This window comes from Xiphophorus couchianus, chromosome 12, assembly GCF_001444195.1.
Source record: "Xiphophorus couchianus chromosome 12, X_couchianus-1.0, whole genome shotgun sequence".
Taxonomy (NCBI): Eukaryota; Metazoa; Chordata; class Actinopteri; order Cyprinodontiformes; family Poeciliidae; genus Xiphophorus; species Xiphophorus couchianus.
Window position 1 is genome coordinate 3,023,883 of NC_040239.1, and position 26,754 is coordinate 3,050,636.

Below are 26,754 nucleotides of genomic sequence, written 5' to 3' on the forward strand. Positions count from 1 at the left end.
AGTGGATGTTTTACTTTGTCGCCGTGTCTCACTTCCTGTCCCATTCATGGCTGGTCTGAAGGAGCTGAGAGAGAGAGAGGGATGGCTGCTCTGTGAGGCAGAGGCTCAGTAGCCTGGAAACTTCAACTTTGAGGAGGTGCTTTGTCCTTGAAGGCGGGGCTAGGTCCAACCAGCCGTTTTACACAGCTGAATGGTTGTCATGGAGATCAAATGATTTCTCAAACATGCATGAAAGAATCAAGGCAAAACCCCAGGTTTGTTTTTGATGAGGGACTAACATTATAACATAATATTAAAATGTCGATTTTACATAACGCTGCCCCTTTAAAGTTGCTGTTTTCACATGTCTGACCAAGCTTGTGAAGCTATTGGTGTATTTAAGTGTACTGTACTGGTGCAGAGTTATCAAATACATTTATCATTCAGTTCATTTATATCTTAAGAAATGTTTTAAGTCAATTCAAAACCGTTTATCTGTATTAAATCAGTATCAGCCAATACTAAACCTCAGATATTGATATTAGAAGAGGAAAGAAAATGGGTCGGTGCGTCCCTAGTTTTCTATGTTCTCTTTTTCATCTTCAGTCTATACTGAAAACCAAGCTTGATTATTAGTCACCATTTAAACCCCATTCATTTTGGACGAGTTATTTTACGTAGGCACAGCATATTCGAATTTTAAACATCCTTAAATAACAATTCAGTGAAGGCGTGTCATCAGATGGACACGGCGGTCACGCCGCCGCTGCTGCCGGACCCCTGCTCCAGGTCCTCCATCACCAGCTCCCGCTCAGGAACGTGGTTGATCCGCCTGGACGCCTTCTTGTCCAGGCTGTTGAGCGAAATGGGCTCCACGGACGTCTGCACGTTGTTGGCCGGCAGCACCGAGTTGCCCTGCAGTCTGTGTGAGTAGCTCTTCCTGCGCTGGCCGTCCGCCGCGCACAGGCTGATCTTAAACACGGCCTGAAAACCCCGCCGGAAGTTCTCGTTGAAGAAGCCGTAGATGATGGGGTTGACGCTGCTGTTGAAGAAAGCCAGCCAGTGAGCGAAGGGGTAGATGTAAATGTTGATAATCCTGTACTGCTGCTCCGTCAGGCTGGCGTAGTCGCTCAGCATCATGAGGGTCCAGAGAGGCAACCAGGAGAGGATGAAGAGCAGAGCGACGATCAGGAGCATTTTTATCACCCGCTGTTTCTTCTTCGACACGCTGTGGCGGTTGTCGGCGCCCGGCTTCCCTCCCGTCGGAACGGAGGTTTTGAAGAGCGTAATCCCAATCCGGGCGTACATAATCACAATGAGCGAAAGAGGGGCGAGGTAGATGTTCGCAAACAGGACGGTGGTGTAGATTTTCCTCATTTCCTGGTTGGGCCAGTTCTCTCTGCACCAGTAGAAGGGACCGGTCTGGTTGTCGTAGCCCAGTAAGACGCGGACGGTGTGCTCCTTGGTCACCTGCAGCATCACACCGGACGGACACATGATGGATATGGCCAGGACCCAGATCACCACGATGATCAGCGACGCCGTGGAAATGGTGAGCTTCTGCTTGAACGGGTAGACGATGCATCGGAACCTGCAGGGTTGAAGAAGAAGGTTCTGTTTGGGTCGAGCTTATCTGTATTACATTTCAGCAGCAACAACACTGCAAAAACACAAAATCTGGCAGCATCTTTTATCTGCATGGTTTCTAGAGCAAATGTTGAAATAAGACAAAAGTAACCTACAAATAACTCTTCAGCCAGAAATATAAGCCTGTCTTAAGTAATAAATTCCTTTATATTGATTAAAACGTTTGGTTGATTATTTCAGATAAAATATTTTTCCCTTGTTGCCGGTGAAATATTCTGCCAATGGTTTTCCACTTTTACTTAAAACAAACTCACATTTCTTGCTGAAAAGTTACTTGTCAGTTAGTTTGGTCTTATTTCAAGGGTCTGTCTTGTTTCTATTTGCACTATAAACTTGACAAAAATTATTCTGTAAGATTTAATGTTTTTACTGTGAGGGCAGTTCAAATTGCTTTACATCATAAAAATATCATACTAATAATAAAACAAGAAATAAACATTTATTTTTGTCAAATGCAATCATCAAGCAAATACACATCAACAGTGTTTACTTTAGTTACTGATTATTCTATCAATTAATTGATTAATTGGATAAAAATTTTGCACATTTTGCAAATTTCTCATTTTTTGCATAATATTAGAAAACAATAGAAGATGCGAATTAGCAAATAATTCAATTTCTCTTTTAAATAAGAAAAATGTTTTCTTGGCTAAAATGCAATAACACAGCATTCCTTTAGCAGCTAAAAAATACTGTCTATTAATCTGTGTATTGTTTTTTAGATCAATAACTGAATAGCAAAAGTCTTAAATATTTAATCATTAAGGTTTAAGTTAAATGAAGAGTCCCAGCCATGTCAGCCTGCATTCTTAGCCACAGCATTATAAATATGGCAGCTATTAGCAGTAAAGGAAATGCTAATAGCTGCACATAGTTGCTCTTCATCTTCCTTCCCTTTCTGAAGCTGGTGGTCGTCTGTCTGATGAGGTGACCATGAATCGTGGAGTTTTGGAGTTAATGTGTCCTTTCTGGAGGCGCTGATGTCCTCCAGGGATTTCACATAATGACAGTGACATCACTGGACACCTGACCTCCGAGGAGACCGGCTGTCATTTTGAAGCTTCAGAGTTCTGGTCGCCCTTCCCTCCATTTTGCCCTCTGATGCGACTCGACGCTTTGGCTTATTCTACGCAATGGAACACGTGCGGCAACAGTTAGACAGGAAATAGGTGGATATAGTAAGGCTCCTAAGGTCAAAGGTCAAACTCCTGCTGGCTGCGTCAAGAACTGTCATAGCAACAGATCCTGTACCTAGGTCATTCATGAACTGCCACAAAAGTAGTTAATTAATTCATTTTAATTATTTCTTATACATTTTATAGTAATCATGCTATATTTTATTTTTTGCATTTACTGGTTGTCATAGTTACGTTATTTTAACCTTGTTTTGTTTCACCCTTGTTCGTTTTTTAGCAAGACAAATTACTCACTGTCCATGGACAACAGGTGCTTCTGGCACATTTACAGAAATGTTCATTAGTGTGCATTATCCCTCCTAAATAAAAAAATAAAAGTTTCAAATGGAGCCATGCAAAAATACATTTTATCAAAGAGCCTTTATCAAGAATTAAAACATAAAAATGAAGATCAAAATGTTTCGTTGCAACTTCTTTGTCCTATTTCTACGGAAGAGGATTAGGGCCACTGAAAAAAAAAAAATTATGGCCCAGAAAAAAAAAAAAATCTCTGAATTCTCATGTAAAACAAACAAAAAAAAATTTCAGTGTCCCGAAAAAAAAAAAAAAAAAAAAATTTCAGTGTCCCAAAAAAAAAAAAAAAAAAATATTTCAGTGTCCCGAAAAAAAAAAAAAAAAAAAAAAAAAATTCAGGGGGCTCCATAACTTTCAGTGCGCATAAAGATAATTTAAAAAGTGTTGCTGTTTATCTCGATCATGCCATTTGATAGTTTTTGCAATGTCTGATAGGTGCCCTCTAAACAGGACTTCCTGCACTGCATTTAATTAAAGACATATTGTGTGCAAGCAAACATAACATTTTCGACATCATTCTGCTAGAACATGAAAGTTTATTGCTGTCATAATTTTATTGTAGAGTTCTGATTTGACCTGACATTAGTCTTCAAGCTGTTACTGTGCTGATAAAAGTAAAACATACAGTTTTGTTGACATGTTTTCATTTCCCAATCCATAGTTTGTTTTGCTTTCACACTGTCATTTGAAGAAACAACGCTGATGCAAAGTTAATTATTGTTCTATGATAATCAGTTATGTACCAAATATCAATCCTTTTAAATGGGTATGCATTATGATTAATGAAAAATATAATTTTTTTTCAAACACAATGCTGTTCTGTTAAACTAAAGATATTGACAATGTATGGTTGAGATGTGAACAAAATGGCAGTACAGCAAGAATTACGTCATAAATTGAACACATGAAAACCAGTTCTTTGTGAAATACAAATGAACTTCATTGTTTTGTTTACCAAGAGTTTGCATAGTAGAGTTGATACCAGATATTTATGAGCAGTTGATTAATGTAAAAAAATATATATAATAAAAAAATAAATAATAATAAAAAAAGTCATGTGCAATTTTTTTCTCACTGTCTGACGTTATAAGACAAAACTTTTCCTACTTTTTAAGGTTTTATTTGCTCTTCCTTTGAGAGTGATCAGACAGGAAAGCCAGTAATGAAGCTACACAGCACAGGTCATCAGTCCGGGGCTTGAACCTGTGATGTCCACATTCAGGACTGAGGCCTCCATACATGGGTTGTGCTTTTCCACCGCACCACCCCAACGTTTCTTGTTCTAAGTTAGTTAGAATTAGCAAAATTGTATTTTCTAAATTCCAAAAAACATGAGAACATTTTTAGAGCGTTTTTGTGACTTCCTTCAAATGCAACAGTTTATATATTTTTAGCAATTATCAGGGATAACTGTCTTTTAATGCATTTAGACTATAGCTTTTAGACCTGCTCAAATGGAAAATGAGCTTAATCAACATATTGAAAACCATACCAGGAAAGTATTGGGTAAAGTAACATTTTATTAGCAAAAAGTCAGAATTGTGGTTTCTGAATTTTTTTTTTTTTTTCTTTTTTCTGGGACACAGAATTTTTTTTTTTTTTTTTTTTTTTCGGGACACTGAAAAATTTTTTATTTTTTTTTTGGACACTGAAATTTTTTTTTTTTTTTTTGGGGGGACTGAATTGTTTTTTTGTTTTTTTTTCGGGACTGAATTTTTTTTTTTTTTTTTTTTTCGGGACACTGAATTTTTTTTTTTTTTTTTTTTTACATGAAAATTCAGAGATTTTTTTTTTTTTTCTGGGCCATAATTTTTTTTTTTTCAGTGGCCCTAATCCTCTTCCGTATATTTCTAACTAAACATGGCCGACATTTTTGGAAACTGCATGGATTTCTTCTTCTATGGTTTCAGTAGTTTAGTCTAATAACATCTAGTTGGTAATGCTTTTTAAAATAAAAACTTGAATTTCACAATAACCTAAACTTAAACTGATATTCAATTTACTGTCTGACAAAAAAACTATAAAATATCTCGTCTTTATTTATCTAACAGTCACTAACTTGAGCTTTCGGCTGCAGTCGGTGGTTTTCAGTTATTATGTGGATCAACCAAACTATGAGCCTTTTCTCCTGCTTGGCTGTATTTACCCAGAATCCCTTGTGCTGTAGTCCACTTCCTGAATGCTCTCTTGGATTCAAGTTTGTGAATCAAAGCTTTTCCATTTTAGGCTGTACATTTATTCCAGAAAACTTGTCATAACAAGTCGCACCTGTTCAGTCTTGTTCTAATTAAGAACATTCTAATAAGTCATAAACTCAACTGTTTATTACTTATTAATCTTTTAATTTATTTTTATATTGTTTTTATCTTTTAGCTGTTTTTCTGAACATTTTGCTGTCTGGATTTTCTGGGATGTTCACTCCTGGGAAGACAGCTGTCCTTGTGTGTTTGTCACAAGTGAATAACCTTAATTTAAGTTGAATAACGGACATTAAATAGATCAGAAATCACATCCTGATGCTTAACAAATTGATGTGCAGCACCAGCTGCTTCACTAACATCATTACTGACATATTTCCATCTTTATTTAATGAAACTAAAGATGTGTACTTAGGTTTTCATGTACAGTTTTCAGTTATTTTTGTACAATTAAACCAAATTAAAACCTAGTAAAGACTTAAACAGCTTTATTAGCTGTAGCAGGTCTTTATGTCCTGGTACATAAAAACCTTATAAGTGAAACTGGGTATATTTTCTTTTTGCCAAGATCTAAGACAGAAATCTTTTGGAGACATTATAATGAAGCTTAATTATAATAATTTATATTTTTGCTAAATTTTAAAACAATTTTTAGCCCAATCTAAGATGTCTTCTACCATTTTTTATTTGCAATTTCTGTTTGTTCAGAGTGTGTGTGTGTGTGTGTGTGGGGGGGGGGGGGGGGTTGTTGTTTTTATTGCAACTTTAGATAGTTTTTATCCATTTTATTTGTCACAATGATTCGTTTTATTTTTTGTGGACTTTAAGATCAGCCTCCGTTTAGTAAAAACCCGTGAGTGAAAAAAAGAAACCATTACCTGTCAACTGCGATGGCAACCAGTGTGAAGACGGAGGCTGAGACTGAAATCCCCTGAACCATGCCGCTCATTTTGCAGACCAGGCTTCCAAACGGCCATCCTGTTGACAGAAAAATGACGTTTAGCTTGTTTACTGCAGGGAACCTGTTCAAAACGACGACAGAAACACTCTTAAGCACAAGTTATGACCCATAATGGGGCACTTAAGGTTCAGTGAGGCAAGCATTCAGTTTTAATAGAAACCATTACCTGCTGAGGCCTGAAAAATCCAAAAAGTGTTTTAGCAATGTCATGTTTGGTGGAGGTTTTAATGGAGGTTATGGTCTGTTTTTACCTGAACATGTCCTCCCTACTGCAAGTTTGAAATCTAATTTAAAAATGTTCAGGTTTTATAAAAATAAAATACACAGTAAATAAATTGTTAAATAAAGCTAAGATTGGAAGCATTTAATATAAATATAACAAGAAGTTCTACTTTGCAGTCTCAGTATTATTCACCTGGCTGAATTTTGGCATGTTTGCTTCAAGTGTAATCAATCAATTAATGGCGTAGTTACATAAAAGGATCTTAAAAACAGCTGAAATACCTCATTTGCATTTAAGAAATATGCCAGAATCAAGAGACTGGCCCAGAAATTAGAGATGACATCAGTGCCTCGTAGGTTTAAAGGGGATCTATTATGCAAAATTTACATTTAGCATATTTTTGTATTTTCATTTAGTTTGTACTGCTTAAAAAACACTAATTTTTTATTTTATAAATAATTCAATGTCTTTTGGTGTCTGGAAAATGAGCCGTTTCAAAATCCTTCAGAATGTGACGTCATAAATCAGCATGATATTTTTGATTTGTTGGGCAAAATGATGCATTAACTCATCCAACAAATATTCCTGTATTTTGTTGGTCTTTAATATTCAAATTCTCTTGTGTGAAAAATTTATTTTTCACTTTCTGAACAGTTTGTGACAAAAAACACAAACACTTTTAGTTATTTTTTAATTTATTAAGATGTTCCTGTAGAAAACTTTCCAAATCATCTTCAGTCAAAATTCGTATAAATATCATATTTTCTAAAGAATATAAGTAGGTTTGTCACAATAAATAATCACACGGTAAATTAAAACAAACTCAGTAATTTCCATTTGCATAATTTATTGTTTTTAAGTTCAAACTTAATTTGTTAGTTACAAGTTTGTGTGATGTTTTTATGTTTGTCTTCTCAATAACAATAAACAAAAAGACAAAGAAATGTTGGATAACTCCTTTTCTCTGGAACTCCTCGGTTTGGAGCGTTTCAGTGGGAACGTCGATCAGCGTTTCCTGTCTGAAGGGATTTGTCCACAGAAACGCTGCAGCGAACCGAGTGGGAGCCGTTTCTCTGGTTCCGACCTGCAGAGGTGCTGAGCAGTGTGGGCGGATTCATCACTCGATCAGACGGTTCGCCTCTGATTTCTTTAGGGATTCATCGCTGTGCTCTGTTTGTACTCTTGGTAAAGAAAGTAATTTGTAGAATTTGTGACTTTAATAGTGCTTAAAAGTAGCTGGTGGAAATCTTGTGTGAGTCTGAAAGGAGCTTTTGTTTAGTGTTTTCTTCACTCGGGCTTTTCGTCCTCCCCTTCCATTTCTTCTTTTTCCCCGTTTTTCTAAAGGATGCTTAAGAATCTCAGAGCAACACATTCAGCTTTGTAATCCCTTCAAAAAGAGGGAACTTCAATCAGGCTTGTGCCAGAGTCCCTTTACAACACCTGCCTTTGGTTTGGCTTAGAATACAAACCACTGTGGCCTGAAGTTTTACTCTTTAATAATAGTTGTAGGTAGAGAGGAATGTTATTTTTGAACACACAGTTAACAAACCGGCCCTGGTGGCCTGCACCAGGGAGAGGGAACAGTTATTTCTCATCATAAACCATATTTATTTTGGGATTCTGCCAGAAGTTTTAGATTAATCTCAGAAATTTTCTAGAAAAACCTGGAAATTTCTGAGTTTTAGAAGTTGAAATATTTCAATCTTTGCAGAATTTTTCAACTTTAAATTTGGCAGAACCGTACTCCTTTTTTTCTATCTGCAATGGCCGTAATACGCTGTCATACTTACCTGTCTGTTAACAGGTAAATATAAATCAGTAACTCAATTACAGTCATGCATAAGTGTGTTAGAACTCCATGCTAAGTTGTTACTTTGAGCAAGCTAGCAGCTTAAAATTGATTAGGTAATTGATGCTGCCGCTAGTCTGGAGGAGTTGTTTGTGGAAGGGGTGCTCTGTAAGCCAGAAGCCAAAAAAGGTGATTTTTCATAATTCTCCTCCTTTAAGTGTCATACTTTTATTAGCTGTGTGGCAGAAAATCCCCTTAATTTACAAAGAGCCTGAAAACACCAGCCTGTGTAATTAATCTAGAACGTGTTTCACTGTGAGGAATGAGTTACTAAAATTAAATATCTTTTCATTAATACTCAAATTAATGAAAGGACGGAATATGAACATTATGTCCTGGTAAAATATGAGCACAGTGCAGCCAGTGGAGAAGAGTTTGTGTTTCTGCTGTGGAGCTCAACTTGTTTCAAGTCTGCATCAAGAAGTTCAAACTTAATTTCCTCGCCGTTCCCTTCAGCTAAATCAGTGGAATGAGAAATACCTTTCCTGTTTTAATCATGAGCAGCAGTAAAGTCTCCGGCTCTGTTTTCAGAGTCCGTCTCTTTCCACTGAACTGCTCGGCTTTCCTCTCAGTTGTTGAAACTGTGGCTTCTGCTGCTCCAATGCATTCTGGGATTGGTTGGTTTGGTGATTTTCTTCTAGTTCACTCATTGGAAAAAGAAATTCAGTTCCAGGGTTTTATGTATAACGTTTCAATTCTAAACACAAAATATGAAAACAGTTCACCTACTTCCTGCTCAGCACTGTGAACAGCAGCACAAACATTCATATCAACAGTAATAAAGCGATGATTCAGGTAAATGTCACATCAGTGTTGGTATCTTAAAATAGGTTTCATAGCAGCAACATGCAGAAAAGCCACCAAAAAAAAAATTCAAACCTCTTTTTCAGAATTTTTACTTTAAAAAGTCAGAATTTTGAGTTCACATTCAGAAATTGTTGTAGATATACATATTTTAAAAAAGGGAGCAGCATATTTCCTCCAAAAAAATTCAAAATATTTGAGATTTGAAAAGTTGAAAATTTTGAAAACTCAGGCATTTACATGGTTTTTTTCTAGAAAATTTCTCAAAATGTGAGTTTTTCTCTCTCAAATTTCCAACTTTTCAAGCTCAGAAATGTCCTCGTTTTTCCAGAAGATTTCTGAGATTAATCTCATGCCATTTTAGTACAAAACTGAACTATGATTTATTTTTTTTACTTGAGCTGCAAACTAAGCTTTATTGAAACAAATAGACTTCACTAGTTAAAGAATGTTTAAGTCGTAGATCCTAAAGACAAATGTAACCTTTTTTAACATTAAGAATTTGTTTTCTTACGTTGAAACCTGTTGCTGTTTTTAGACAAGTTTTATGACGTAATTAAAATCAGGAATTAAAGTCTGGTTTTGAGTAGACAAAGACAGATGCAGTTCTATTTACCATGAAATTAAAAATTGTGGTTGTTAAAAGACAAATATTTTTAGTTGTATCTCATAGTAATAAGATTTTTTTCCACAATTAACTGCATCTGCATCAACCACGTTTGTCACTCCTGAATTGAAATGGGCGGTCGGACAGAATCGGTCTGGAGGTCAGAAGTGGCCCCCGGCCCACAGTTTGGACACCCGGGCCTTTGACTGATGATGACAGACGTCGATCTGTTCTGACAGCCAGATGAAAAACCTTCTGTTTCCAGACATCACAGCGTCGTATCGAAGCGCAGCAGAGATCATGAGTCTTTCATCACAAAGCGTCCAGATGAAGAGCAGCTGGACTGCTGATGAGCTCTTCCCGTTTCTGATTTACTGATTTCTTTGACTTGCTCGGTTTCTGATCTCTGTGACGTAAACAAGTCTTTTGCCTTCTGCTTGCTGAGACCTTGATGTGCCTTTTTTTCCTCTCAAGGCGCCGTCTGCTTCAACTTGACCCCTTTTTCCACACCACTGCTTTTTCTATTACCATTTTGCTCAGATATGAAAGGTGTTGGAGTTTTCTCTGCAGCTAAATAAATAGACCGAGATTTCATATTACTTTTCTAGTCATACTCTAAAAGCTCTTGATATTACAGCCATATTGACCCAATCAGACATCGATCTGTAATCGTTCAGTGCCTTGAATATGAGGGCAGATTGACAGGAAGAAGCTGGAATTGAACCGTTAACCTTCGGATTGCTACTCCCCCCCAGTGAGCCTCAGTCTTTTCCTTTCTTTTGTCTCATTTTTTTCTCAATTTCTTCCTGACTTCCTTTCTTTTTTTTCTCTAAATATGAGCTAATTTTATAAATACATAAGCAAAGATAATATTTGTAACACAAGTTGGCACGGGCGACATAAACATAAAGTTTTATCATAATGTTTCACGATTCTATGGTGATAAAAGTGACGCTAAAAAATATTTATTACTATTTTTGTAAGTAACTGAATGGAACAGCAATCACAATAACAAATACTGAGAAACAAACATTTGTAATTTAAAAAATCACCAGTCACATAAAGAAGTTTGATTTGTAACTAAACTGCAAAGTAGCTGCATATATTTCTTAAAATTGATTGGTATTTATTGATGCTCTCATTGAAAAAACAGTAGAGAAAAAACACACAAAAAAAACTAAATGCACAGTTGTTGTATTTTTAACATCATTAATTTCGATTCATGATGTCAATAAATCAAAATTCCCATGATTAGAAATTTCTCACAACAAATCATAAATGATACAATAAATGCCCACCCCTAAACATGAATGTGTTTTTCCTCTCTGATCCTTATTTAATAACTTATTTACATGCAGTCAGCTGGTTTTCCTCTTCTTTCTTTTTTTTTTTTACACAAAATGTGGATGGGAAGTAATAAGGAAGAGGTGAAAAGTACAAAGTAAAACTTACAACAGGCGAAACACGCTGCAATCACACACATGATGCAAACTCCAAAACACATAAACACAAAACAGCAAAGAGAAAAACAGAAGCAAAAACCAACAACGAAACAAATGCAAACAATAAAATGCTGAAACTGCAGGAAATGAAAACGAATTGGGAAAATTCAGCCGTAAACTCGCTCCACAAATCAGGAGTCCTCCGACCACTAGGGGGAGTCCATTGGCAAATTATTTCACTTAAAATGTCTTATTAGTAAAATAATGGAAAGAAGGCATTGTTTACTTAAAACAAGCTCCTATATTTTGCTGAAAAGTTACTTGTGAGTTAGTTTTGTCTTATTTCAAGTGTACTAAGAGATAAACACTAGAAACTAGAGCAAAGATACCTGGTGACATTCTGAGGTTTGAACTTTCAGACCTCCAGCTCTTTTCTCCCGTCGATGTTTTTGTTGCTGAACGGAGAAGCAACAAATTTATCTGCATAATTAAATAGACGTGGGTTTAGGGGAGAGTTTGGCATTTCCTCATGATCACGTCATGTTTGTAGCAGGAAACTAATTCTCAAATACTTAAAAAAAAGGTTCAATGATAATAATTGTGCGCTCATTTCCATATTTATTGGATGAGTTTGCACAGTTTCATACAGCAGGTACGCTTGAGTTTGCACCGTTTTTTCTGCAACCTTGTAGAGTTGCAGCTGGCGACTATTTTAGTAATCGAGGTTTGATTAGTCTGACTATTTTATACAATATTAGAAATATATAAAAAATGCTAATTATTCAATAAGAAAAAATTTTTTGCAACAACATAGTGAATGTTTGATCATTTGTGGTAAAAGATTTATCTGCAGCTAAAAAATATTTCTAACATAAACATGAGAAAAGCTCATGTCTTTCTGCTTAATACAGTAGCTTAAAAAATATCAGATGTTTTAAATATATATACAAACCAATTAGTAACTAGAGGAAAAATCTGCTTAACAGGATTTTTTTTAATGCAAAATTTTAACTAGGTGAAGCTAAAATGGTGCCATTTAATGAGTTCTGGATATTTACAGACAAAGATTTTTTATTTTATTTTATTTTACAATTTTTTTTCATCTTAAATGCAAATTGCATATATTTTTGTACAGTTAGTTAATTACTGCTTTTAGTGCTGTTCTTTAACCAAAAGTCCATTTTTCAGTCTGCATACTACAGTTAATGATTAATCGTTAATCAGTTGACAAATATTTTTAAAAATGATTATTAATTGTTTCAGCCCTAACATAATGCTTTTTAATACAACTATTAAAAAGACATTAATGATAATTAGTCAAGCTTACTGCATTTTATGCCAGAATTAAATCACATTCACCAAAATCAGGAACTAGAGCAACGTGTTGTAGGAAAGATCGGTGGTAAAAAAAGACAAAAAGATGAGCAGATGTGGAGGGGAAAAGCTGTAAACTCGTGTCTGCAGTGTTTGTTTATTATTTCACTGCCAAAAGGAGGCGATGAAGTTCCTGCCCAGACGCTTTCCCAGCTCTGAATTCCCGCTCTGGGTTACAACGAGAGTCTTTGATCCGTTTTTAAACGGCAACATCAAAAGTTTAGCTAAAACGTAAAACGGAAAGTGTTGAGCCTCTTCCACCGATCTTTTAACCCTCTATGGCTTGGCGTTGCCCTCAAGCAACAAACCACATATCTGTACCTCACATTGCTCCTTTATTTTATTTTATTTTTGGGGGGATGATTTAAAGTACCACCAGACACATTTTTGTCCAAATAAAAGAGGCATTGAGGTTGATGTGACCTTTTACTTGGAAGAGGAGCAGAGCTTTTTATGAAGAAGAGTTGCATGCTACACCTGGGCTCTTACTTGTAAGTTATAGATTATTTTTCTTCATGTTTAAATTTGGGGTAACTCTAACTAAAAATATTTTCATGTCTGTGACTATGTAACGAAGCATTGTAGATCATTTCAAGACAATTTTTTAAATAATTTCTATTCTAAAACTGTGTTTTTTTTGTTAGTTGCCTCAGGGCAACATTGCACAGTTGGGGCCTTTTGCTCAGACAATATCATTCTAGTGTGTTGATATGCAGTTAACAAAATAATTATAAAGCCAATTTTTTAACTTTCTTAATGACTAACAGCAACAGGAGATGGATGCAAGATCATTTCATGGATAAAAGGTGGATGTTTTATAAGCTGGGGTTATTCCTGATGAAAACATGAGGATCCACTGTACAACCATTATTTCACTGTTTATCCTCAAAACTAACTTCAGTCCCAAAGGGCGACAAGCTGGTCATCAATGAATAAACGGCCTATTCCAAGGCAGGTAAAGACTGAAGCAATACCTGCCAAAACCAAAAATTTGAGGCTGCAGGGAACTTCATATAACTGGTGCAGATGGTGTTAAAACCTGCACAGGGCGAGTCGTGGCACCACCAGATCCACCAGATCTGGGAGCTGGTGGAAATGTTGTCCTTTGCTTGGCTCTAATTCTACCAAGGAATCAGAACTACAAACTCTTAAAAAAAGAACCTGCAGCTCTAACTATAGTCACTGATGTGAATCTGGTCGCTGCAACCCATAGATAATCAGATAAACAGACGGTGATTCACAGGTATGTCAATAACCAAGTATCACAGAAATGTGATTCACATCAACATGCAATTCCTTCCTGATGTTTTACACATAATAGGGAAAAAGACTGATGGCAACAACCTTAGTGATTCTAACGCTGCCAAACATACAAACAAACACACAAATGTAGCATTCATAATGAAAGTTAGTTGTTAATTTTATATTTGGTGAGTTGGAACCATGTCTGATTTATTTTTGTCAACAAAGTTTTTCTTTATGAATATAGTTTTTGTTTGATTTGTATTTCATTTCTCATAATCCCTGTAGAAAACTTTGGTGTTTTAGACCCCTGGTAGCACAATGAGGCAACAAACCCAAATCTGGCTCCGATTTTATGATTGATATGTAATAAGGAACCACTAAGCTCCCAAAGAAAGCAGGAAAATATTTTTTCCCTCAAAAAATAAAAAGTCATGCCATAGATAAAGTCAGTCTCTAACTGTGTGTATGCATTCATGCTTGATGGGTAAGAGCTCAGGATGGACGGCAATAATTAGTCACTTATGAGAGAAATAAGGCAATTAGTTTTAAGATGGACATTAAGCAGAAATGCCAAAGGCGTTCAGACTGATGTCATGATGTCAGTAGCTCATGAGGTTTTAATAGTTTGTTTTAAACAATCTGAATCTCTTCTTGGGAGATTGTACGTTTTTTTTATTGTTTTACATGATGTTTGATAAATTTTACAATAAAAACACCCAAAGTGAGTCACTTTTTCTGCAGTTAAAGTCGCACTTTTCTGCAGGTCTGCTTCAGGAAAATCAACACGCAGGAAGGTTCAGGTGTGCTTCCTGGGTTCATCCGATCAAACGCGGTGAATTATTCATGAGGCGCAGATAGCGAAGCCTCGTGAGTTCTTCTGCTCCTCCTGATCTGTCTTTTGCTGCTGCTGTCACAACATTTATGGTAAAAAGTTGTTTAAGTGATCTTGCTGTGAGAACTTGGTGGTAACGCGCAGAGAAAAAATGCTTTCTGAGATTCCCTGCTGAGCTTAGAGCTGTTTGTAGTCGACCTGAAGTGAGACGGTTCTGGAGATAAATCGTGTCGCAATAAATCATTTAATCGCGCAGTAAATTCAAATAACTTCAATCATTACCATTTGCATAATTTATTGTTTTTCCCTTTTCTCTACAAAAACTGGATCATAAAAATCTTCAGTCTGTTACTTTGGACTCAACTATTTTTTAAGGACAGTTTTGTTCACAGAGACTCCATAATTCATTTTATTAGTTGTTTTGTTTATTTATTTGGGATATTTAAAATGTCTTCCAGTTCCACAGTTAAATGTTCATTAAAATTTAAAGTTTATTGAGAATTTGTTCTTGCACTATTATGCCATTATTACCATTATATTTTTAAATGGTATAAATTATTGTTTAATACGATAACTTTAAAAAAAAAGTATTATGTTTATGTTGTGTGTCTCTGTGCCAATTGGCCAGTTAGCAGCTGCTTCCATGCAGCTCTGAATTTATTATGTTGTTATGGAAAATGGATCAGAACCTGCATGTTTAAGATGCTTGCCTGGTTGAAAACGCTCCAATTTAGATGATATTTTCACAATTTTTGAACTATTACATCACAGTATTTGCTGCAGAACTGCAAACTCAGGAAATGGATAATCAAATCTGCCATTTTTATTTCTAATCCAAGTTCAGGATTGCAGGAGCGACGAGTGGAAAAGTTGAAATGTTTGTTTCTGTAAGGCGTCTTCAGCACCTGGGGAAATATGTCTAAAATTTACGTTAATATTAAGGTATTATTGACTTAAAACAATGAAAAGTTACAAACAAAATCTTTTTGAGGCTGAGCTGACTACAATGCAAGAGGGAATCTGAAACTGAAGTATTAATCGATACCGATTTGGTATCAATATTATCAATATTTTGGGTCAATCTGCAGAGCTCCAGTCCAAAGAGCCACAGATTCCTGCTTCAGGTTATGACTTAGTAAGTTATTATAAAACTGATCATTTCAATCAGTTTCTAGGGGAAATTAATAAGCTAATATCAGCTTTGATAAATATACATTCACCTGCCTACACCTGTCAAACTGACCTGTCGCCACGGCAACATCTAACACGTATTTTTTGTGTCGTCTTAAAAAGAGTGAGAATGCCCAGCAGCTCCTGCAGACAACCAGCAGAAAGGCTGCGAACAATCGCCGCCGCTGCCACAGAGGATCATGGGAGATGTGTGACTTCAACAGCTGTCGGGTAAAATTAGCAGACTGCGTGAAAATCCTTGGGGTTTGCACTGAAGACGCTTTCCTCCATCACATCTCAAACGTTCAACTCCCTGCCGGGATTCGGTTCGCTTTGATCACCGCAGAGTGTCAGGAAGGCATCAGAGCCGCCATGTTGACGCTGATCATTTGGTCTTTGCTCCAGAACATCAGCTGCAGACCAGACTCACATCAGCAGGAGGAGTCCGATAATCCTCCACACGGAAATATTTAGAGCAACTTAACCTTTTGTCTACGTATGTTTTTCCAGTAGAAATGTATACGACGAGTTTTGGGGCTGTTATAGATAGAAAAAGAAAAAGGAATAAATTTCCGCAAAAAAAATCTCAGAAATTTTTGAGTTTAAAAAGTTGGAAATTTGCAAGAAAAACCCAGAAATGTTCAGCTTAATCTCAGAAATTTTTTAGTAAAAAAAATGTATTTTTTATTTATAAAGGTTTATCTATTTATTTATTTTTTATGGTGCTTATGAGACTCCATTATTACGGTACAAAATAATCATCTATACTTTGGTACATTGTAAAGAAAAAAGTAAAAAATGCTTAAATGGTTAAACATTGATCACATCATAGAGGGATCATTAAGACATCAGAGAAAAGGTATGAAAAAAATAGCAAATACAACAAAACACCACAATTAAACAAAACAAAAGGTCAACAATTTTCCCACAAATTTCTCACTTCTGCATTTCTATTCCACTTTAACTTTAATGTTAAATTTCTGAGTTTCAAAAGTCAAAATTCAAGAATTTTGACTTTTGAAACTCAGAAATTTCCAAGGTTTTTTCCTGAGATTAATAAAAAAATTTCAGTTATTTTTCTAGCTAATATTTTTCTTTTCAAACTCTGAAATTAGAACATTTTTTGTTTAGAAAATTTCTGAGATTAATCTTAAAATTTCAGAATTTTTTGGCAGACATTCCTCCTCCATTTTTATTTTTTATTTAAAATATCCCTAATCCGCTACTGTAGGAAGAAGATTCTTAGTGAACAATGAGTTATTCCCAAAACCACCGGCGTTACTGGTCCTCCTGCACTCCAAAAACCCAAAATTTACCAAGTATTTTGTGTCTAATTAAGTTCAAATATTTTACTGCACTTAAATAAGACAAAACTAACTTATAAGCAACTTTTCAGCAAGATATAAGAGCTCCCTTTAAATAAATAATTCCTTAATATTAATGAAAAAGTTTTAGTTTTAATGGCAGATTATTTTATTTATAACATGAGAAAAATGTCTTGTTGCCAGTAAAAGTTATTTTTTTCTTATTTTAAGTGTATTAAGACATTTGCACTAGAAACTAGACTGAAAATACTTGATTTTGTGTTTTTGCAGTGTAATAATTCCCATATCAAATGTATCTTAAGCATTATTTCTGATTTAAATCACAATCTTAATTATTGTTTTCAGGTCAGTATAAATATTTAAATCTTTATTCCTTACCGCATTACGTAAAACCTCTGACATGTGAAAAGTACCGTTATACACAAGTTCTCCTGGTTATGGATTACTGCGGCGAAGATGAAAATTTGACATGTTTGCAGTAAAAGCAGAGGATGAATCTGACTGAGAACCGTCACATGCAGAGTCCAAAGGTTAATTAAGACGTCATTCCAGCTTAACGGCTGCTGCACGGAGAATCCACCAGAGAATCTGAGATTAAATATGGAAATGAAATGTTGTGATGAAAACTCTCACAACAAAACATCAGATCAGATGAGGTGTTTTAGCCCTCTTACTCTCTAAATAAAAGTTGTTTAAACCTGTAAAATATTTTCCCGTTGAAGCACAGAATCCTGCAAGTTATTTTAGTAAAAAAAAGAATAAAACACATTTATTTCCTAAACAGGATTCAGTTAATATTTTGCACTTCTTACGGCATCATGCTTTCATTACAGTTACTTCCTGTCCTTGTTCTGGATTTGCCCTCATTCAATAATTGTTAGCAGAATTGGGTAGTAACTAGTTACATGTACTTAAGTAACGTTTTTGGAAAATGTACTTTTAGGAGTATTTTTACTAAGCTGTACTTTTTTGTTTTACTCGAGTAATTTCATTATGAAGTATTTCTACTCTTACTTGAGTAAAATTTCTGGATTTTCTTCCCACTGAATGAAAAACAAACATGTTTTTTTTTTTTTAAATCCACCAGACACACTTGCAGTTTTTATTAAAGTTTAATAAGTTTTTTACTGAAAGAAAAGACTTATTTTGCCTGATTGTGTTATTTATATAAATTATTGTCATTTTTGTTCTTAAAATACCAACATTTCCACTTAACTTTATATTTTGATCTGTCTGATTATGTCATTTGTAAATACTAAATGATTGATAATTTGATTAGTCAATCAGTACATGAGTAGACTTTTTACCAAATACTTTTTTTACTCTTACTTGAGTAATTTTTTGGACGGCTATTTTTTACCTTTTATTCAGTAAAGATATGTTGAAGTAGTGCTAGTCTTACTTCAGTATAATTTTGGGTATGCTACCAAAATCTGCTTGCTAGATACCTAAACATGTTAAGTTTTACTTGTTTGTTTAAATTTATAGCAGTCATATTTTCTTTCCAGCAATTTGAATCAGATAAATGTTGATGATTTCTGTAGCTCGGTTGGAAACGACAGACCTATGCAACCTAACCGATGGTAAAAAATGGATGCTAGCAACTCTGCAGGCCGTTCCAGGCTCTGCTTCACACTCTGCTCACCTGTAATGATGTTGTCAAGAAGAGTGGTGGGCATGCAGAAAATCCCCACCAGCAGGTCGCTCACAGCGAGGTTCAGGATGAAAAGATTGGTCACAGTCCGCATGTTTCTGCTCCTCAGCACGATGAAGCACACCACTCCGTTTCCCACCATGCACACCAGAAAGATCAGCAGGTAGGACACGATGAAGATGGCGGCGGTGGACGGCTGGTGCAGGTAGTATCCTACATACGTGATGTTCCTCCTGGGAGGGACGAACTCCACCGTGGAGTTATAAAACGTCCAGTTGTCGTACAGTTGAGTGGAGTTGCTCTCTAGTCCTTCGTTCATTTTAAACCTGAAAAATTAGACAATTCTGAGTCAGTTTCTGTTAAAGGCGACTTTTTATGCTTCCTTAAACAGGAATTTGTTACACAGAACATTTTACACACATAATCATTCTTGATGATGATGTTTTAGTCTGCTCACTTCTGGCACTCCTTACAGAATGAGATGTTTGAGGGCACATGTGTCAAACTCGAGGTCCGGGGGCCAAATCCGGCCCGCTGTAGCATTTTATGTGGCCCTCTATACTCCAAATTGCATGGATAAGTCCGTCCAGTTCATCACAAATCCACAAAATTCACACAAAATCCCCACATTTTTTTCTGATTTTACTGCAAATTTTCCTCAAAACTGGTCAAAAACATTTGGTTTAAGTGACTGCTGCCTCAGCTTTACGAACTATAACTTCATGTCAAGTTATAGTCCGTTTCTGGTACGGCGGTTTTAAAAAAAGTCATACATTAGCACAAATATTGTAAAAAAAATTTCACAAATATTTCTAAATTATCACCACAAAATCTGTGATTGTGACTGCAAAAGATCACAAAAACAATCCTGGATGGTTTGATCAGTGTGAAAAGATGTCTAATTTATTTCATTTTCAGAAACTCTGCCACTTTAAATCCATATAAGCTGCTGCTGGCCACGTCCACAAGTCAATGTTTACATTCACACCTGGGCCTGTCACGATGACACATTTTTCTGGACGATAAATTGTCCCAAAACTTATTGCGATAAACGATAATATTGTCGTTTTGAGACCATTTTCAGGTAATATAATGGTAATGACATGATAATGCAAGAACACATTCTCAAAGATCAATAAACTTGAAATTCTAATGAACATTTAAGACTGGAACTGGACCACATTTTAAATATTCAAGAAAAATAAAACAACAGAAACAACAAATAAAATAAATTAAGTCTTTAAAAAAAAGGAGCTAGTTGAGACTTTAGTTATCCAGCTCTTGGTAGAAACAGAAAAATTATAAATCATACAAATGGAAAATATTGAGCTCGCTGAATTTGTCTTGTGATTAATTGATATACTGCTTAAAGCGACAGGCCTACTCACATGTGGAAATGACCAGTTATACAACCTTAATACTTTGAAAAGCAGAAGTGGAGCCTTCTGCACCACCAACAAAAATACAGCAAGGGGTTTCTGGATGGTAAGTTAACAACTAATCATTTGTCTTTCCAGCAGCCATTGTACAGCGGTAAAACCAGATGATCAAACGAAGCTTTGATTGCTAAGTAACTTCCAGACACCAAAAGCTATTGCCAAAAAACAGTTGGGTGTTTTATATTTATTTATTTTTTGTTGTTATTGTTGTTGTTAGGAACAGCTGAGACCCAAATGGATGTAAAAAAAACCCTGCAAAATATGAATTTTGCATAATAGTTCCCTTTAAAGAAAAGCAACACACCAAAAATAATTTCAAACTGACTTAAAATGAGCGATTAACTTTAATTTTGTAGCAGCAGCTGTTTGTTTTTCACTTAGAATTTGTTTTGCTGTCTATAGACCAGTAAGATTTTTTGTGATTCTCTCACACCAAATCATCAGATTAGATGTCAGATAAGCCTTTAGCTACATTAATACCAACGTATTTCATCTGAAGTCAAATGGTCAACGCAGTCATGTAGTTTTGGCACGTTTGTTTTCACACACAGCTTTCATACAACAGCACAGATTGCTACACATTTCTGCAGGCGGCCTCCTCAGTGAACAGTGGAGTTAGTAACTCCGTTCACAGTTGGACTAATTATCATTAAAGTTATTTAGTGAAGAACCGTACAAATGCACATAATTCCTCACTGCGTCAGAACTTTCCTTTTCTACAGAGTTGTTGGTTGCTCAGAGTTCCGCACCCAAACATTTGAATAGAAAATTGAGTGGAAGGAAGACGTGCACCAGCTATTGTAAAGCAGTGAAAACATCTTAGTACACTTGAAGTAAGAAAAAAATAACTTACAAATGACTTTTTAGCAAAATATAAAACATTTAATAACTCTTTATTATTTATGAAAAAGTAGAAGTTCCATGTAATAACTTGTAATTAATCTGCCAGTGGAACTAGTATTTGTTTGCTTAATATTAAGGAATTACTGACTTAAAGCTCCTATATCTTTTGAAAAGTTAACTTGTAAGTCCAGTTTCTTCAACTGTACTAAGATATTTTAACAAGAAATGTACCAAAATTACTTGGTAAGATTTTGTGTTTTTGCAGTGTATGAAGGTGACAATTTTATTTTCCAGCAGCTTTTGGTGCCAAAGGTATCAGAGGAGTTTTCTTCAACCAGAAAACTCCTCTGACCTTTAACCCCAAAGGAAAGCTATGAACTGTTGTCAAGAGGAAGACGAGCGACACCGGATATATTAATCTTTCTGTACTGGCGCGGGTGTGTGTGTGTGTGTGTGCGTGCGTGCGTTTTCAAATCAGAGCAGATTTCTGATCCCAGCCTTCTGCCACTGACATGGATGAGTTACATAAAAGGATTACCAGCTGGAGAAAACATTTTAAAGATGGACCCAGCTCTGATGTTTGACACATTTTTCATCTCATTGTGAATTAATTGTTCTACATTCTACCAGGCAATGTGGACCAAGTAAATTACTTTATTCCATAAGAAACGTAGAAACAACAAAAACCTTCTCTCTTATACATGCAACCATCAAAACAACTCATTCTCCTGTTATCTTAAGCAGCTGCAAGCCTCAGATTTAATCATTAATGTGTGATACTTGGTATTATCTGATAACAGATCCAACATTTTCTTTTTGGGGAAAATCAGCATCATATTTTACTGCATGATGATTTTAACTGGTTTGGTTTCATCAAAGTTGTTATCCTCACTCTGCCCCTCACAGCTTCGGCGTGTTTTATTTATTTTTGGGAATATCAAACGTAGATTAGCACAACATAAGCCTATTAAGACTGAACTGGTTCAGACCTGTCCAACAGGCTCTGGGGTTACGACACCTAGTGGCTGCCTGTTGAAACTGCAACAAAAACATTGCTTTTCTTCTGTTCTTGAAGTTTTTCTTCTGCAGCTTGTTTGCATTAACCTATATTCTCTATGAACAATAATAATGACATTTTTACAGCTCCAGACACATTTATTGGTCCCACTGGTAGAAGGCATTAGGAAAAATCCATTTTTTATTGTAGCAGTATGAACTCACACTGTAAAATGTTGAAATATCCATCCATCTTTCACTCGAGCAGATTTATGCTACAGGAGATAAATGCAACATTAAGATATTATTATTATTATTATTATTATTTTAACAAAAACCTCATTAGTACCCTTATTGATTCCTGTAAAGAGGAATACATTTTTTTTCATTTAGTCTTCACTTCTTAAAGCTGATTTAAAATGTCTAAGAACTTTCAATTAGGTAATTCTTAAATTTCTGTTTATATATTCTTAAATTGTTAATATATTTCTCTTAGTCACTAGCTGGGTTTCAATTTCAAGTGAGTGCAAAACTTCGTCAATATTTTTGCTAATGTTCAGAAAACACAAATTTGCAATTGCGGTGTTTCCATTATAAGAAACACAATTAAAATCACCCATGAATAAGTTTGTTTATGTGATAAATTGTAAAAAAAAAAAAAAAAACACATTCTGCACCATCATCCTCCAACCACTTCCTGTTGTCTTCTTCAAGGTTTCCACCAGTGGCAACATCTACTTGTTGATTATGTGACTCTTGTGATGCAAAAAATTTGTTTATTTTGCAGTTTTTGAAATAAACTAATTTCAAAATTCAATCCAACCAAAATAATCAAAAATAAAATTCATCTTGGCACAATTTTAAAAAAATCAAAAACCAGGATCTTTTTTTAATTGCTGTGTTTCCATTAAGCAAATTTATTTTTCAAATATCACATTGTACAATAATATGGAAATGCAGCTACTGGCTGTCAGGTTGGGTCAAAGGTCAAATTGAACCAGATCCAAAATTCACTATCATCTCCAGATCCCCAACTTTTCAGAACCATCTGCAGATCCCATCCTGTTCAGTAGTAACACAAATATCAACATATGGAGTTTAATAAACTCAGCCTGAATTCTAACTGGAATCTTTGGTCCGATGAGACTAATGTTTTCACATCTCATAGTCTGTTGGACTTGGTTTCATTAGGACAACATTTGTTAAATTTTCAGCTGCTGCGGTTCGTTTTCACACTGCTCCGTGTCAAACAAACCACAAAAAAAGCAAAACCTGTTCCCCTCCTGACCTGTGGGGGCGCTGCACCAAGAACCAGAGAAGGAAACAAAAACATTTAAAGAAGACACTGAGTATAACTTCCTTCTTCACAAAATGTAAACAAAAATGGATGTTAGTGTTTATAGGATGTCTCTTTTGTCTTTGGTAAAAAAAAAAACACGAGCCATTTCTCCCACTAGCGTTAGGCTAACACGTTTGTTTTGGTTGTATTTACCCAGAATGCCCTATGCTGTAGTCCACTTTTTGTTTTGGAGCGGTCTCCGGTCCACTTTGTGTTCACATATGCATTAAAACCACACCTGAGTTTCCTTTAACCAAACTCAGACCAGAGTTTGGGTTTTAGTTCACACCTGAGCTCAATTTCACGTTCACGCCTCCACAAACGAACCTGACAACAAAGAGTCAAAGTTGGTCTGATTATAAATATAAAAGTCAATATGAGGAGAACCACCTAATACTCCGTAGGCACAGTGAAGGACTGGTCATACTGTGGGCTGGTTTCTCTTCTAACTGCCCTGGGAAACTTGTTAAACTATCTTAGGATACGTTGGAGGGCTCTTCTCATGCTGGAAATCCTCATTAAAGTCAGGAATTACACCCAAAAATATTAAATAAGTGGAGCAGGAAGTGCTGTGGGTGTGGAAGTTAAGTGTAAAAAGAAAGAAAGTTTTTCCTGATAAGAACCCTGGAATAAAATGGATCTTATTCCTCCATCTTTTCTCTCTGCTGCATTAAAGCTTCTCAAACTGATCTATAACCAGATATTCCCTTTTTTATCTTACTTGAATTATGCTACATTTAGTTAAAAGATTATTTTAATGATAAATGTTGCACAGATATAAATTCCCTTTTGGGGACGCAGTTCTGTTTAAAGCATTATTAATGCCGACTTTTTATGACTAGAATATCATCATGCTAATCAGAGCTGCCAAGATTAAGTTAATAAAATAAATGTATTTCTTCACAGCACAATATTCTGAAACACAGCTGGGAGACTGAAATCATTTTTGTTCACTTTCTGTCTGCTTCTAACTGTAAATCTGCGCACCAGACGTCCATCATACTTATTTTTTAAAATCTGAACAGAAACACAAAACGAATCCAGTTCCTGAACGCAGTCATGCAAAAAAGGCTTAGAAAGCAGCTGGTTCACATGTTGAGACCTTGTGCTGCTGAATCGATAAGATCACTTGTTCACTATCAGATCTATCAGCAACAAGCAGCAGAGGTGAAATGGAACCGAACAGGACAGAGAGATAAACTCACAGCATCAGATAAAAACTTGTTTTTATGCTATCTTTACTGTTATTTCAATTTGCAAAAAAATATGCCACATTCTTCTTGTTGCTTGGTAAATTATTCACAAATGGGCCCAAAAGTAAAATCAACAGCTGTCATCAACTGGAATCTCATTATGAGCTCATTACATCACTGCAGGCTGGTTAACCTGCAGGAAACCTCATGAGAGCAGCCAGACACAGAGGAGTGGCCGGAGGAGATGCATCATGAAACAGAGCAAAAAGTGTTCAATAATAACATAACCAGGCTGGGAGTCTTTCTAATATGGATTACAGTCACAGGACACCTTAAATGTTTTTTGCAAAATCCTCAAATTAAACAAAATATCAAACTTACTGAATTTGGTTTCATAACTGCTGCTGGAGAGACGTGAGTTGCTTTGGTTTGTCTCCTAATGATCTCGTTCACTGCTGAGTTATGGCATGAAGGTTTGATTCACCTCCACGAAAGGGCGTCCATGATCAGAACCACAGCAGAGACATTTTTGATTAACTTTGATTGATATGATTGAATTATGAGGAAATCATTTGAATGAAAGGGGGAAATATTACTGTTTGGGGAACTAAACCAACATGCATAAGAGTAGAAACAATTTCAATCAATAAATATGATTTTGCAACAGAACCAAAATGTCTTCCTGTAATTAGGGTGACCCTTCATTAGTTAAGATTCGCCCTGAACTCGGGAGAAAACCAACAGTCTGCGCCTTGATCTGCTTTGCCGCTGCGCTTTTCATGCGCTCTCCTTTTCCCTTCATGGGAACTTTGCTCCTCTAATTGCGCTCCGGTAGCGAAGCGCACCGGGGGCCCAGAGGGACCTGAGGGGTCCCGGCGCGCTTCACTGATCCCCGCAGCACAAAGAGGAGTCTGTCACCAAGTAATGACTGCGCACTGCGGCGGGGAAGGGAAATGAGACGCAAGAAGCCGCTAATCTACTGACCTGAAACCCTCGTCAAGATGTACAGAAGTACATACATTCATTTGTGTGATCATTTGTTTGTAAATTATTATTTTTTTACTCCTTAGATGACGTCTTACCTGCTTTGAGTCCAGTTAAGTTGACAACCAGAAATGCGCTTTGAGCAGAGGTAAAAAAAAAGAGTCCAGTTTCCTTTAAACCAGACATAGATTGAAGGAGCAGCTTCACCGATGAGCTCAGGAATGAAACAGCCGAGCTGCGCTCAGTCTCAGTCCGGCTTCATGTGCGTCGCTGGCACGGGCAGCGCGCAGAGTGAGGGCTGCGCTGCGCTGCGCTGCGCCATCCGTCCGCGGCTGCCGCTGCGCTGACGTCGGCAGCGGAGAGGAGGGATTAGCGGGGGGCTAATGGTTGAATGATATTCCCCTCCTGATCTCTTCCAGCTGCTGCCTCGGAAATGTCAAGAGTCTGATACTAAAAAGTCAAAGCTGAAAGTGAGAGGAGGAGGCTGCGGTTCAAAGCTCCTCTGTTTACTCTGAAGCCTCCAATCAAAACGCCTCGTTTTCTCTTAACATATTAAATCACAAGTGTCCATTTTGCTGGGAGACATTCCTCAGAGGATCCAATGTGATTCTAAAATTATCGATCAGTTTTCAACAAAACCACGCGATGGTTTAACAGCAAAGTACTTTAAAATATACTGGATAACATAATGAAGGAATATATTGAGAATTATAAAAATAAGTTTTTGCAAATGATTGGTCTTGTTATTCTTTCTTTGAAGAAGAATAGTCCAGGGCAGGTTTCCACTCCCAGCAGCTCTATTCTGGAGTTTTTTTCCCCACTGAATTTTCCGTTAATAATTTCAAGTTACATTCCACAGAAAAATAAATCTGCGAATACAAGAATATGTGGGATTCCGTTGTACTTAATGTTTGCTAAGGTCGACAAACAATAGCAAACAATAGATACATATATGCATAAGTTTAAAATTTTAGAAAAATAAAGTTGTGGCAGACACTTTGCAATACTTAAACAAAGTTAGTGGGACTCTATAAACCCGCGTGTGACGTCATTCCCAGATGTTAGGCTGCCTTCACTGCAACCGGAAATGACCCAATTCCGTTTCTTTTCTTTTTGTTTTTGCCGTAAGGTGACCTCTGTCTCTCTGTGAGCTTTTCATG

At 36.1% G+C, this 26,754-nt stretch overlaps 1 protein-coding gene across 1 annotated transcript; it reads right to left on the reverse strand.

The window, feature by feature from the left end:
• Positions 1-390: 390 nt before the first annotated feature.
• On the reverse strand, positions 391-26,015 carry npffr2a (neuropeptide FF receptor 2a). The gene is made up of 4 exons (XM_028032969.1): positions 25,693-26,015; positions 18,792-19,126; positions 6,193-6,292; positions 391-1,570 (listed from the first exon to the last, which is right to left on the reverse strand). The coding sequence occupies exons 2-4, from the start codon at positions 19,117-19,119 to the stop codon at positions 718-720; spliced, it is 1,281 nt and encodes a 426-aa protein (XP_027888770.1). The 5' UTR covers positions 19,120-19,126; positions 25,693-26,015; the 3' UTR covers positions 391-717.
• Between the last annotated feature and the right edge of the window lie 739 nt (positions 26,016-26,754).